The 14,758-nt window shown below is 43.6% G+C and overlaps 1 protein-coding gene across 2 annotated transcripts in view; it reads left to right on the top strand.

Moving 5' to 3' along the window:
- Positions 1–14,758, top strand: part of PRKCA (protein kinase C alpha) — a 446,150-nt gene that overhangs the window by 301,619 nt on the left and 129,773 nt on the right. For both annotated transcript variants that reach the window (XM_077163627.1, XM_077163626.1), the window contains exons 4-5: positions 7,059–7,170; positions 9,320–9,448. In XM_077163627.1, the coding sequence (XP_077019742.1) occupies positions 7,059–7,170; positions 9,320–9,448 (241 nt within the window). The remainder of the gene's footprint in view (positions 1–7,058; positions 7,171–9,319; positions 9,449–14,758) is intronic.

The following is a 14,758-nucleotide window of genomic DNA, read 5'->3' as shown; positions in this document are numbered from 1 at the left end:
TAAAGTAAATACTTAAAATAAGTCTTGACTTTCGTTCTGGTACAGCTGCTAATTCACCAGTGTACTCTAGGACCTCTCTTTCCTCTTTTTTTAGGCTGGCATGCATATCTGAGTGTGTGTAAGAAATTGTAATGAATGATAGAAAGATAAAAGGGAAGTAGATAGAGTAATAACTATCATAAATGGCAGAGTGGGATAAGTGGCATATATAAAATTTAATAAAATGCCCTGTAGGTCAAAGGAAGAAGAAATTGTATCTGCTGCTGACATCTAGAGATGCTTCCTGGGAGGTGGAAGCAGCCTGTGATACTGTGTTTCGGTGTGTGGAGTCTTGCGGTAAGGTGGCTCTACCAGGAGGAGGGAAGCCCAAAGCAAAGGAACAGATGAGAGCGGTGGAGCTACTTCCTGGGCCTCGCAGAGGCGGGGTTTGTAGGTCTAGGTTTCTGTGCATAAGAGGGAACCCTGGGCTGGGTCTGACAGGCACTGCTGCTCGCTCTGAGATGTGCCCACAGGGACACGTATGATCAGCTCTCCCTGCCTGGCCTAGCCCTTCCCCAGGTACCTCGATGGCCTCACCAACCTCCTCGGAACTCACAGCAGTCATTGTTTGCGCAGTTCATTTGGCAACTATCACAAAACCTACTTGCGAGCCAGAGGGGCCAGCTTGAGCCTGGGTGTTCCCTTGTCCGCCTTGTCTTGCCACCCAGATTACAAACATCTGTCTCCGGGAAGCCCATGCCTTGTGCACCTTTGACTTTCCCATGGCCAGCTGGCACCATAGACTGAGTGAGTGCTTAGTCAATCTGTGCCTCAAAGTGCTTTTGTTTGGAAAAATAAGCTACCTTTCGGGAAAGGCTTAGAAACCATACGTTTCCCTTATTTAGGAAAAAGCATTCAGATTCTACTTTGCAGAAAGATCTTTAAACTCACCTTCCTGCAACCCCTTAATATGAGATCCAGAGGATTACAGAGTTAATGAACAAACAACTGATGTTGTTTTGGTGTAGTTCTACTTGAGTTAGTGACATTTACCCAACAAATATTACTGTATTCTCCATTCAGCAAACAGTGTATTTAATTCATATACCATAGGAAAAATACCTGAATTGGAATTATTGCATGTACAATCTGATGAAATCCTAAGATCTATATTTGGTTAATAGTATTATAACAGTAGCAATGTCCTGGTTTTGCAAATGTCCTGTGGTTATATAAATAGAGTTATATATAAATAGGTTATATATAAATTTATATATAAATTTGGGTGCAGTGTATATGGGAACTCTCTCTGCTGTTTTTTGCAACTTCTTGTGAGTCTTAAATTATTTTGAAATAAAGAGTTTTCAGAAATAGCAAGATAGAATCAAAGGAACCATAGAGTTCAGTTGTTTTTCCAACTTTAATTTTGGCAGCAGCCTCCCTCTTCTGGCCCCTCTCTGCCTCCAACCTTGGCAGCCCCCAGAGCACCTCCCCACCAGGCAAGGGCTCCGTGGACACAAATGTAAAGCCCTGATTCAGTTTGCCACCTTCATGTTCCAGATGGGAAATCAGGACCCCAAGAAGTAAAAGGACTTGGCCAGGGCTGCACCTCACATCAGGGGCTGTGAATAGAAACACAGAAAACCCGGGGAGCTTTTTACTGTGAGCTGCTCTCTGCAGAGCGTTCTGGTCCTCGCTCTTTACATGGACTAGGGGAATGTAATTAGACTGCAGGAGAGTTTCCGTCTTGTCTCCATGTTCCATTTGCACGGTGCAAAAGATGGATCCATCCATGTGACGGACACCGCACGGATTGGCACCCAGACCACAATTTACAGGCTAGCAGCTGTGGAAGGCCAGGCTGGGGGCTCAGAGGACAAGGACGCAGGAAGTGGCCCCCGCCTTCTCTCCAACTCAGCTTCCCTTCCGACCACCTGTGAAGACGAACTAATTAACTTTCCTTTTCCTTCTCAGCCAGGCCCAAGACCCGGAAGTATTTTAGGAAATCTTGGGCACCTTGGAGTTTATTGTCCATGGACAATAATAATCCCTTGTATTTGTGTAGGGATTTTCAGGTTGCAAAGCCCTTGCTGCTTTGTTTTCTGAGTCTTACCCCCAGTTTATGATGTAGGCAGACTGGTATTATCTCTGCTTCTAAACTAGTGACACAACTTATCCAAGGTCACTGTGGCAAGGCTGGGGTCAGAACTCAGGTCTCCAAATTCCCGTAAATGCTCCTGGTTATTGTAGAGCACCTGCACGCGGGAGATGTTATTTTTAGTATCATCGTTGTTGCTATCCATGAGCCTGATTGTTGGCTACTTGTAGATCGTTTGAGGGTGAGGACTTGGTTGTACTCCAAACTTTACAGGAGGTGGAAGTGATGGTTTCCTCTCTTCCTACACCTCCAAACAGTGAAAGCCCAAAGACAACATATAGGGTTGGATGAGTAAGACTTAGATTTTCCTGAAAAGTGAAGTGAGTTGCCTTGGTGCCATGTGAACGGAGATCTGTGTGACAGCCAACTGGCAGGACAGCCACCCGTGGGCCTCCCCGCACATGGCACTCTCTGGACGGCTCGGCATGAGCTGCCATTCCTTATTTATGTCCACCCGGTGTTGATGCCTTACTTTTGCAGGGAATACTGGTAGCTTCCTTTCCACTGGCATCCTCTTTTCTCTCCACATTGTAGGGCACAACCTTTACTGTTGACACAGGATTTTTTTCTTTAGTTGATACTGGCACTGGCCTGTTCCCTCAGCATTCTGCCTAATGTCCTGGGATATTGGAGAAATCAGTGGGCTTCTCTGATGCTGGAAGTTTAAGCTCATACTTCAGAGCATATTCACAGCTACTAATTGCTAGACCCAGAAAGGTCTGATTCTTCACATCCTCAGCCAACCTAGAAGATAAACCATTGGCCTGCCTTAAGAATATGGTTAATCATCTCCACGGGTGTATATAACTATTCACCCATAAGTATTTGTTGGATGACCTTCTAAAGCAGTAGTTCCCCATCTTCATTGCACCTGCCTCTTTAGGGTCACCGGCAGGCCTTGTGAAGATGCAGATATTTAAGGTCCTACCCCCAGAGTTGGGATTTAGGTGGTCTGGGAAGGGGCCCAATAATTTGCATTTCTAATAGGTTCCAGGCGATTACTAACTGTGCATGAACCATGCTTTGAGAATCTCTGTTCTAAAGCAGGGGTTGGCTTTTCTGTAAAGTATCAGAGAGTAAATATTTTAGGCTTTGCCTGACAGTTTCTGTTGCAGCTGCTTGACTCTGCTGTTGTAGCACAAAAGTAGCCATAGACAGTTAGTCAAAGACTGAGCATGGCTGTGTTCCCATAAAACTTTATTTACAAACACAGGCTGTGGGCTGGTTTAAAAAATAAAAAATTGTGTTGCAAAAATAAAAATAGATATCTAAAGAGTCAGGTCCTCATTCTGGGTGGATTTCTGAAAGCTCTCAGTTGGAAATCAAGTGTCAATTAATGCCTGACTCTGCCATTCACTTTGGGAAGGTCATAAACCTCTCTGTAAAATGAGATTAATAATTATGCAGTGAAAAATAAGGGAAAAAGCCAACATTATGAAATCTAAGTAGTATGTGCATGAGTGTTTGGCATACTACTCTTTATACGTTTCTGCATGCTTAAATTTTTAAGTCTATGTATTTAAAAACGAGTCATAAACAATTATAGTATTGATTATTAATTAACTGGCATATATGTGGCTTGGGTTTTAGGTTCTAAAGCCAAGCAAAAGAGGAAGTATTTTATCAAGTTAAAATCACGTTTGGAATTCCCTTAAGTCACCACACCTCAACCCTTAGAAGGCCAAAGGCCAGGACTCTCCTTCATGATGTCTCTTTGCCTTTTGGCCATGACCTCTGTTTTCTTGGACCCTGGAAGCCAAGCCCAGATCTGAAAGGCAGAAACGGGATGGAGTGCAGAAAAGGATCCTGGGTTGGTTTTGTTTATTTGTGCCTTTGTGTATGTGTCATTGAATTCAGCTAAGTCAGATATACATGGGCTCCAGTTCCACCATTTGGACCAGGCTGGACCATGAAAAGGGTTCAGTGAGATGATGGACTTGAGATTGTTCTCACAGGCCTGGCACACAGTAAATGTGCAGTAATGTCAAGGAGAAAGAGAAAGAGAATAGTCTTCTAAACACAAGCCATAAATTCATGCATTCTCTTACTGGGGCCACATTAATAAAACCACATGTTATATCATGTTCAAAATCAAGAAACTGGGGACTCCTGATTTTTGGTGGTTGGAAGCGTAAATCAAATCTTTTTTTGTTGACCTGAAAGAGGATTCTTTTTTTATGGTCCAAGTGAAATTACACTCTGGTTGAAGAAAGTGTGTCCACCACATTTAGGTATAGAAGAAGAGTATTCTCTTTTGTGTGATCTGGATTTTGAGTCATAGCGAGTTGGAGAATTCTAGTCTTCCGAGCTGTGCTTTTCCAAATTTTCCTCCCAAGAACCCCAGATATTAGAGGTGAGCAAGCTCCGTGAGGGTGCAGCACAACCCCAAGGACAAGTGTACTTCTTCAAAGTCAACAATTGTGTCTTAAAAATCCAGATGAACTTTCCAGTGTATTTTGTCATTCCCGTGTTTGCTTTCAAACAAACATAAGTGTTTAAAGTTACTCACCATCAAGTGTATCGATGCCCCAGGGGAGTTGTGCCATGTTTAACTGTGGTCTTCAGTAACTTCTGGTCCATCACCAATAGGTCAAGAGTTACCCAAGTTTGTGCAGCTTAGAGCAGTAACTGTATTTTTAGGGTCACAAAATCTGAGGAGAATTTAATGAAGGCTACAGGTCCTCTCCCAGACAAAATACACATGCCCATGGTTTCTGCATATTATTTCAGGGGTTCACAGATCTTCTGAAGCTATCCAAGAGCCTCAGTGGCTGTCTGAGCCAACCTCCCACACACTCCTGATGGAGGGATGGCTCTTGGGCTTCTGTCTGTGACTCCAGGTATATCTCCATAGCCTTCCTTCTGCTTTTGCATAGCTTTGGTTTAGTAATTTCTTTCTCGCAATTTGTTTTCTATCTACTTCTCCATCCATTCATTTGTTCATTTGGTAACATTTATTGAGTGTAAGATTATGGCAAGAAACTTCGACCTCATAAGGGAGATAAGACATATACAAATAATAATAATAAAGAGCTGTTATATTAGATGGAGGAAAAGGGAACCAAGGAGAGAAGGCTCACTGCCTGATGGGTTCATAGAAGGATTCTTGAGGAGGTGACATTTTTTCTGGGCTTTGAAAGATGAGAACTCTAACAGGTAGAAATGGAGAAAAGGAAGTGAAGGGAATAGTAGATACAGAATTAAAGGGAATGGCGAGACTTCTGATTTACCCTGCTCTTGTCTACGTGGCTAAATTGAATGACCAATGAATTCTTAGCCCCACCTTGCCGACCTAGGGATTGCCGTCCTCCTTCACTCACTGTCTCACTTGTCTTCAGGCCACTGCAGACGCCTAGTTTTCTCCCCACCTCTGGACACCTTTCCCAGACTCCTTTGCAAGGAGATCCTCTTTTCCCAGACTACTCATAGAGGAAGTCCCCAGACCTTTGTCCTGGAACCTGTCTACACTCTCTTGGTGAACTCATCGAGCTTCGTGACTTTTGATTCTAAGAATATGCCGCCTACTTCCTAACTCCTCCTCTGAACTCCAGTTCATGTATCTGACCACCCACTTCTCACATCACTTTAGATGATGTCCAGAGCCTTGTAACTCAAAGCATTTGCCCAGCAACAGTGTGACATCACCTGGGAACTTATGAGTGATGTAGAATCTTGGGCCCAGACATGCTGAATCAGAATCAGAATCTTCGTTTTAACAAGCTCAAGCTTGCAGTGTCTGAAATGGAGCTCTTAATCTCCTGCCCTTTCCCAAAACCCAGCTCCCCTGTTGTAATCTTCAAGTCAGATAATGTCAACCTGTCTTTGCTACTATTTGGTCCACAAAGAATGATTCGGGAGGAGAAATTCAATGAGGATGGGTCCTGATATGAATCTGTTGAGTATGAAATTGTTTGATAGTTCAAATAGAACTTAAAGATCTTTTAGTTCAACTCGCTGCTTTTGCCTAAGAACAAACCAAGGACTGAGTGGCAGAGCAAAATATCTGCTTTCCATAATTCTTACCATGTGTGAGTGATAAGCATTGTACAAAGATTTAAGCAGTTTACAAAGATTTGCTCATATAATAACCACATTAAACAGGAACTATTAGTTTCCCAATTTACTATTGAGGCAGAGAGGGTAACTTGTTCAAGGTCATCCTACTGGGAAGTAGCAGAGCTGGGATTTGAACCCAGGCAGTTTCATTTCCATACTCTCAAACACATTTACTTCACTGTGGATAATTCATTTGTGGATTGAGAAATAAAAACTTTAAAAGGAAACACTCTCTAGTTTTACCTTTTGTAATTCACAAAGTATGACAGAAGAGGTGATGAAATTTCAGCAAGGGGCTAGGGGCAATGTACTTTTGGTGTATTTCAAATTTTTGTCCAACCATGCCAGTTTCCTCGTGCATGTGCATAAAATAATTTAGCAACACTGCAGAAGCTGGAAGATGTCCCTCCTAGTTGGGTGCACATTGGCTTTTATAGTATAGTAAGTATTTCTGGAAACCTTGCCCAAAAAGAAATTGCCCACTCTCCTTTGAGCAGATCCAGGGTCATTCAGTTCACCTCCGTGCCTTAGCCTGTGCTAGCATTGGGGATACAGAGGTGCTGAGATGTCTAGGACACTGCATTTGCTCTCAGGAGCTTTGATGACTAAAGGGCCAGAAGTAACAGCTTGGTGGAAACCTGGTATGTGCAGATCACCTTCCGTAAAAAGGAAACATGGGTATTTATCACATGGCCCAGAATGTGGCACAGTATTGCCACCACCCATGGTGTGGATCTAAGAATGGTACACTGACACCCTCCAGCCTTGATGTGGGAATGGAGAATCGTGGGGCCTGAGCTTGACTTAATCTCAAAATGTGGTACTTTCATGACTGGAGTGAACGATATACTTCTTTTTCCCGCAGGATCCTAGGAGCAAGCACAAGTTTAAAATCCACACTTATGGAAGCCCCACCTTCTGTGATCACTGTGGGTCATTGCTGTATGGACTTATCCACCAAGGGATGAAATGCGACAGTAAGTGTTCTTTTCCAGTAGTAGATGGGTGGGGAGGGGGCACTGTAGCTTATGCCCAGGGTTTACTAAGCGCTTAAGGTTCAGTAACTTTTTGACTGTAAGAAATCCATCGAGAATGAGTTCAGCTATATATCAGACTGAAAAAGTGTATAATCTTTCTACTGTTGAAGATCTAATTTATTAAACTACTTAATTGCCTGCTAATGAATCAAAGGAGGAAGACACCAACTTTAAGAAAATACAGAAAGAAATGAGATGTCCAAAACTAACACCCCTAACAGCTGGTTTCAAAGTGTTGTTTTAATCAAAGGGTTTATTGATTATCCTGAATGTCTTTATAATAAATAAATGGTATCAATTTGAATTTGATAACTACTCTCATACTAATAAAATAACACTCATCTGGTTTATATATTGGAATTCTGCTGTAGATTTTGTTTGGAAAGAGGATTTCATTACTAAAAAAATTTGCAAACCATTGACCCAGACCAGTGTTTTTTGTTTTGTTTAACTGATTTCCCTGGAGTCGTCTGGGTTTCTGGGCTGCTGCCTGTGTTCCCTCCTGGAGGGAGGAGGAAAAGAAGCAGATGGGCTCCTGGCTCTGACCTCTACCTTAACATTACCCAGAGAAGTGTCTCCCTGGGCCCTTAGCATCGTAGCATTTATAGTCCTGCACAGATACAATTCTGTTTGATGGGGAAAAAAGTTAGCAAACCATTCTTGTAGTTTGCAGAGTAGGAAATGGAATTAGAGAGGGCCAGCAAATGTCTCAAAACATAAAAGCGAGTTACTGGTAGGGCCCAGACAAGCATGCAGCCCTGTGCACTGTTCCCAGGCCTGCTGTTTCCTCTATCTTCTCGAGAGCCTCTGGCAGTTATTTCCTTTAAATTGCAAATTCTTCCAAACTCTGCCTGGGCACTTAAAGGTATGCTTTGGCTAACACAGGTGCATTTATAACACAACTTTTCAAGAGCCTCGCTATTTTTGAACAGTTAGTTTTGGGAATGGAAGCCTAGACAGAAGCCTCGTGTGTGAATCAGCTGATTGTTCTCTCATTGTATCCGCCATCCTGACTTCATGTCTAATTGTAGCGAATGTGCACCATTCATGGTGCTTGTCTCAATTTACTACGTCATGCTAAAATTGAACATTCAAGCGGGCCACGGTGGCTCAGCAGGCAGAGTTCTCGCCTGCCGTGCCAGAGATGTGGGTTTGATTCCCGGTGCCTGCCCTTGTAAAAAAAAAAAGAAAAAAAACTAAACGTTCAAAATAAACCCACCATGAAGGCTTCACCCTGAAAGTGAGGGAATCACCCTGTAGCTGCCCTTGGAGGACTTAGGAGGCTTCTCGTGACCATTGGAAGCCTCAAGGGACAAAGGACAGTCGAGATGGCAACCCTGCTCGGAGTCCTGTGTTTGTGTTCAGCGCAAAGGATTCTTTTCAGGGTTTCTTTTGTTCATTTCAATAAGACTGATCTTTTTTTATCCTCTCCCTGACTCTCCCACATAATGTCAGCTAATAGGGAATGGCTTATCACGCCAGCCGTATATTTGTTTTACTTGGGATAATATTTAAATATTTGAAGACAGGTTTAAAATATCAAATACAAGTACTTAAAAAAAAAAAAAAAAACGAAGGCGATATTCTTAAGCCTTCTTGAAAATACAGGATTAACTGAGGGAAGGGAAATTTTATGAATTTCCTATCCTCAACCCACAGATTCTCACTCTCAGTGGTGAGCTTAGAAAAGCATATGAAATTCTTTGGCAAAAAGTACCCTCTGTTTAAAATTTGCAAATTATTTGTCTCTATGGGCATAAAATACTAATTAGTCCAGGCTTTGTACACATTTGCCAATGTGAACTTTGTACACTGTTAAATTTTTTTAACGTTTACAGAAGACCAGGCAAGGGTGTTTTGCCTTGGTTGAGACTGGACAAATATGGCCCAGGTATCTTAAAGACATTGTCCCTTACATGAAGCTGTGCTGTAAGGGACATCTGTTAATGGTTCTTTATATCAGCAAAAACATCAAGAATCAAGGTAGAGGGCAGCCAATTTTCACTGCTCTGTTCTGTACCCAGAACAGTGGGCAGGGAGAGCCCCAGTCCTTGTGCCCGGCCTCACCCTTGGCCTTCTTGATCCGCAGCTTGTGATATGAATGTCCACAAGCAGTGTGTGATCAACGTCCCCAGCCTCTGCGGAATGGATCACACGGAGAAGAGAGGCCGTATCTACCTGAAGGCTGAAGTGGCTGATGAAAAGCTCCATGTCACAGGTAAGGCGCAGACGTGCAGGAGTGGCATTCTAGGTGGACATCTGAATGTGCTGATGTGGAGGCAGGGGGGAGACCAGGCTGGATGCCCCAGGGCCTCTCGAGAGCTATTTCCCATGGCAGACTCATCACCTTCCCGGGCCCTGCAGTACTTCGGATCTTGTCAGGCTCAGAGTCACTCGATCAGCACATCTCCCAAGAGACTGGTCCATCCACCAGAATTCCCAGAACTTCATTGCAATGTCATACAAGGTCATGGCTACCTTATGGACCGAGGTACTCTGATAACACAGCCAGTGCAGTCTCCCCTGGAGGACAAAGGGCCAGGGAAGCCAATTCATCAAAAATGCTTTGAAGGAGAGTGGAACTAGGCCAAGGGGGAAAGCACACAGATGTTGTCTCAGGTATTTGAGGATGTCAGGCCATGATGACCCAATAAGACCATCTCAGTGACAACACCACCTACCACCATCAAGCTCCTTTGTGTCAGATGCAGTGCTAACAGTTGGAGATAGATTTCTTCATTTAATCTTTATGACTGCCCTATTAGAGTATCTACTATTATTAGCCCCTTTTCCAGTTGAAGAATGTGAGACTCAGAGAGATTAGTAATTTGCACTGTCAGAGCTAGTAAGTATGGAACCAGGGTGGAACCGAGGATTTTTGACTCCAGAACCTATGCTTCTAATTACCCACCATATGCCCCTCCCTAAGCACAGCGGTCACGGGGCTGCAATTCCTGGTGCACGGGCTGGGAAGCTCCCTCCTCGGACTGTGTCTGAGTGGGCTCTGCCATGGTATAACTTCTGTGGTTTTCCCCCCAAATCTTCTTTAAGTATATCAACACCCTCAATCAAGTTATCCTGCAGTTGGGATTGCCTGGGACCCATCTGATATCCTCAAGATGACTTACCTGTGCTGTGACTCACTCAATGTTGACTTAGGGTTAAACTCTCAGAAGTCACCCTTGTTTCCATGTCCTTGGGTCTCCCTCGTGGGCCGCCCATATACCTGTCCTCATCCAGGGCATTCATTTTCATTTTGCCAGTAGAGATACCATGTTTCCATTTGTATTGAAGGATTTTAAGCTATCATGAAAAGGGACAGGCTGAATTTAATGCTATTAATTTGTGAATAACAAAAATATATTATAGAAAAAAGGATGGAAGGTCTACTTAAGGAAAAAAAAAAAAGAGTTCCAAAAAAAAAGCTTACTTTTGGAAATATCCTCACATTTTTTTTCTTTAAAAATAAGCAGGTTTTCTAGCTAGTGCTGCCACCTCAGATAAGGATTCAGAGAAAGTAAAACAAAAGACGTTGAGGTGCCCTGGAGAGAGGTAACATAATTTGCCACCGGACAATCTTATGAAAAAGCCAACCATAGGTAACGGTGACTATTGAGTTGAAAATAAAAGCCTTATCGCAGATGCAGAGACTCCTTTTTGACTCTGCTGGCTTCAGAGAAGTTCCTTTATTTTCTCGAAACCATCCCACTTACACCCTTGCCTTTGGGGCTCTAGCTCCCATCACATCTCCTGGTAACTGGGCTCCTGCTGCCAATGGAGACCACTCTGTCCCACCCCCTACCCCGCGGCCACCCCTCACACTGCCCAGAGGAAACGAAGCTCCTTGGAGGCCATGTGCTCGGCCATGAGCTCCCAAGACCGTTATTGCCTCACACTTGTTTCTTTCTCCTTCCTACCACGGATCCTAGATTGTCAAAAACATGCAATGAGGGCTGGGAGCATGTAGGTCAGAAGAGTACCCTAAAGCACAGCTTCAGTTGGTGGGAAGGGATTGAGGAGTGAAGAGAAGAACACTTACAGCCTACACATTTCTGCGTTTCCTCGGCTGTATAAGGCTACCACTGTTGGCAAGAGCACAACATCACAAGTAAATCGTTAGGGTTTAATTGTGAGATTCATGCATAGCACTTTATGGCTTGCTGTAAGGCCAGACTTTATGGCTTGCTGTAAGGCCAGACTGCGGGGACAGTGCTTTAAATGCCCAGCTCTCATAACTGTCCTTCCAAATAAAGTAAAGCATGACCTGTGCATGATGGACTTGCCCTGTGTCTTCTCCTATAATAAAAGTGGCAACTGGGATTTCTTGTCTCTTCTGTGAGCCGCAGGAGCTTTACAGATTCAACCAACACAGAGCCACAGAAACACCCTGGCCACATAGCAGTGGTGCCCAGGTGGAAGAGGAGGAGGCTGGGACTCATCACACAGGGATGACAAGGAGTGTCCTCCAAGGGCTCGTGCCATACTGATTGCTCCACCAGGGCCAAGAGTTAAATTTAGCTCACAATTGAAGAATTACGTAAAGGGACAACACCCTACAATGAGCTGTACCTCGACTTTTCAGGCATGAAAACCAGCTAACATAATCTCTTATAGCAGAAATCTATGTCAAGTCTGTTGAGAATTACTCTAAGAATCTTTGTCTAGATATAGTTTCTGCTCTAGGAATGTGACTTCAGCTGTAGTTTCGTGGTCGTCATCCCCAACATCAAGCAGCAGCTAACACGGATTGAACCCTTTCCACAAAGGGTTACTTTCAATACCAAGAACATGCTGATCCCCTCCTCTGCCCTCTGGTTCGCGTGTCTGACTGTCCACTCCTCACATCACCTCAGATGTCCCGCAGCAGCGTGGCATCACCCAGGAGCTTATGCGCCACATAGACTCTTAGACCCCACTCCAGACTTGCTGAGTCAGAATCAGCATTTTAACATGCTCACTAGGTGCTTTGTGAGCACAGTAAGGTGACGAACACGGGGTGCTCCTGAAGGAGAGCTCCTGCTCCCCTGCCCTTCCCCAAATCCAATTCCCTGCCTCTGTCATCCACCTCACATCAGTTGATGGCACCTCACCTCTACAGCTGCTTTACATGGCTCACTTACTTAAACCCACGAGGAAGTTCGTTATTACAGCTTTAAAGATGAGGGAAACATAACACAAAGAAATTAAGTACCCTGTCCAAAGTCACACCGATGAGAAATTTAATGGTTACATACTTAATTGGTAAAAGTAAAGAAAATATTTTAACAAGAGCTTCAGTAAGAATTGTAATCTGTTTTTTTTAAATATGCAGTTGTCACTTGCATAAAGGAAATCCAGTCCCAAGTACAGAAAGCCAAACTCAAGGAAATCACTAACAAATCATTGTATTCAAAAAACTTTTTATTTTTAAATAATTTGTGGCTTTCAAAAATGTTGCAGGAGTTATACGCTTCCTGCATGCCTGTCACCCAGCTCATCCCCCACTCACATGCTAACATTTTACATAACCGTAGTTTCAGGTCTCAAAGGAGTCGCGTTTGAAAACAGTACCTGCCCTTAATTTGTGCAGAACAGGTACCGGTGTCAGTCACTAGAAATTGGTTTATCTTATTTTGGTATGAAAGGACTGCAGAGAATACCAAGTGAAGCAGTCAACTCTCAAAGCTCCTTTACAGCAATACCTGCTGGTGCTGCGTCCCTTCTACCATTACCCCTCCTCCAACCAGATGGCAGGGGTTTGCCTTTCAAGAGTCTCAATAACAATAACTACTTAGCATTTGTTGAGCACTTACTGTGTACTTACTGTTCGTGGGACTAGACCTTTCTTTGTGCTGAACACTTTATACTCATTGTTTCATCCACTCCTTAAACAACCTCATGAGTGAGTACCATTATTATCCTCATTTTCAACATGAAGAAAAAAATGGGCCAGAAGAAGGAAATTGCTCCAAGCTGTAGGGTAGTCAAGGCTTAAGGTCAGGTCTGATGCTCACACCCCTGCTTCCAGCCCTAGGCTGTGACTCTCCCAAGCCACTCTTACTAATTAAAGAGTCTTCTTTTGAATAAATATTAAACCCATAAATATTTGTTAAGCCCGTGCTTCGCACTCCACTAGGTTCTTTGAGGTTATAGACTACCTGAACGTGGGGCTTAAAACCCAGGGGAGAAAAATAATCCAAGTCCATGTATGATTAAGTGCTAAATTATGTGACTCTAATAGTAGACCATTAGTAGGTGCTGGTGAGGTGGAGGGTCACCAGGGAAGAACCCATGGAGAGGATTGAGACTGAAGGATTATAGATTTTCAAGAGGTGGAGAGCTCCACTGAGGACTAAATGGGATCTGGGAAGGAGCCTGGCTTTAATGAGAGCACAGATATAAACAATAAACCGTGAGGAGCAGAGCCTATCACCCAAATGCAAACGAGTTCTTAGGAAATGCATTTAAACCCTGAGCTGCTGTGTTCATTGCTAGATTAGCTCAATCTCCATTTCACCTGTGCAGAATCACTCAGGTTGAAAATAATTCATAAAGTAAAATAGAAACTCCCAGCAGACTCTTGCTTTGGGATTGAAATCACCCTTTTGAAATGAGAGAAGTGTTTTCTATCTAGATTGGGGTGGTATTTATGGGAAAGGCCTCTGCTTTAGTGGTGTATTTTTATTTCTTGCCTTTGGGTAGTGGTGCTGATGTTATCAGAAGTGTCCTTTTTTTTTTCTTCCAATATGCAATTTTAATAGGTTTTCTACATTCTTGTGTGCTTTTTATTTGGTTTGGAGGAAGGGTAAAAAAAAATCTCCCTCCTAGGAACCAATTTTCAATTTAATGTTGTAAGTAAATGGAAAAATATCGGATACGCTACAGCTGTTTTGAGAATACATCTCTCCCGCAAATAGATTATTCTGAAGAAGAGTCTAATTTTCTCAAATACTTCGGGCTGTTAATGTGACATAGAGATTGAAACTCTGAACTGAGTTCCTGTGGAGGAGGGGAGGCAGGCTGGAGCCCAGCCTTCTCTGTCCACCTTGTGCAGATGCCTGCCATTCCTGGGTCTCACAACACCCGTTTTCAAGACTCACCTTGGTATTGTTGTGATCCAGTAACGTTATTATGATCCCCCTTTGTGTGCTTCCACCATAAAGCTGCACATTTACCCCAGAATCAAGTTAATGAGACACAGCTTTGCATGATAAGCCTTTCATTCGTTGATTCACCCATTTGTTAAACTTCTACTGAGCCTGTGTCAGGCTCTCTGCCAGGCACTGGGGACGCTAAGATGGCTGAGATGAGGACCGTCCTGTGGAATGCATGGTCTTTAAGGGAATTAATGCCTGGAAGGAATTACAGGCCAGTGCCTGCCTTTAAGGGCACCGGGAGTTTGGGAGAGGGGGTGTCTGAACTGGCCTTAAGAAGTTGCAGTGGCTCCAGGAGGACAAATGGTAGGAAAGCACTTCAGGGGACGTGAGCGTGTCCAAGAAGCTCAGCACAGTTCAGGATTTGGGGAATTTCGATGTGAGGTGGGGAAGGC

This window comes from Tamandua tetradactyla, chromosome 6 (assembly GCF_023851605.1).
Source record: "Tamandua tetradactyla isolate mTamTet1 chromosome 6, mTamTet1.pri, whole genome shotgun sequence".
In the NCBI taxonomy this organism is placed as follows: Eukaryota; Metazoa; Chordata; class Mammalia; order Pilosa; family Myrmecophagidae; genus Tamandua; species Tamandua tetradactyla.
The sequence above is the reverse complement of the archived record's forward strand: the minus strand, read 5'-3'. Positions and strand labels throughout refer to the sequence as shown.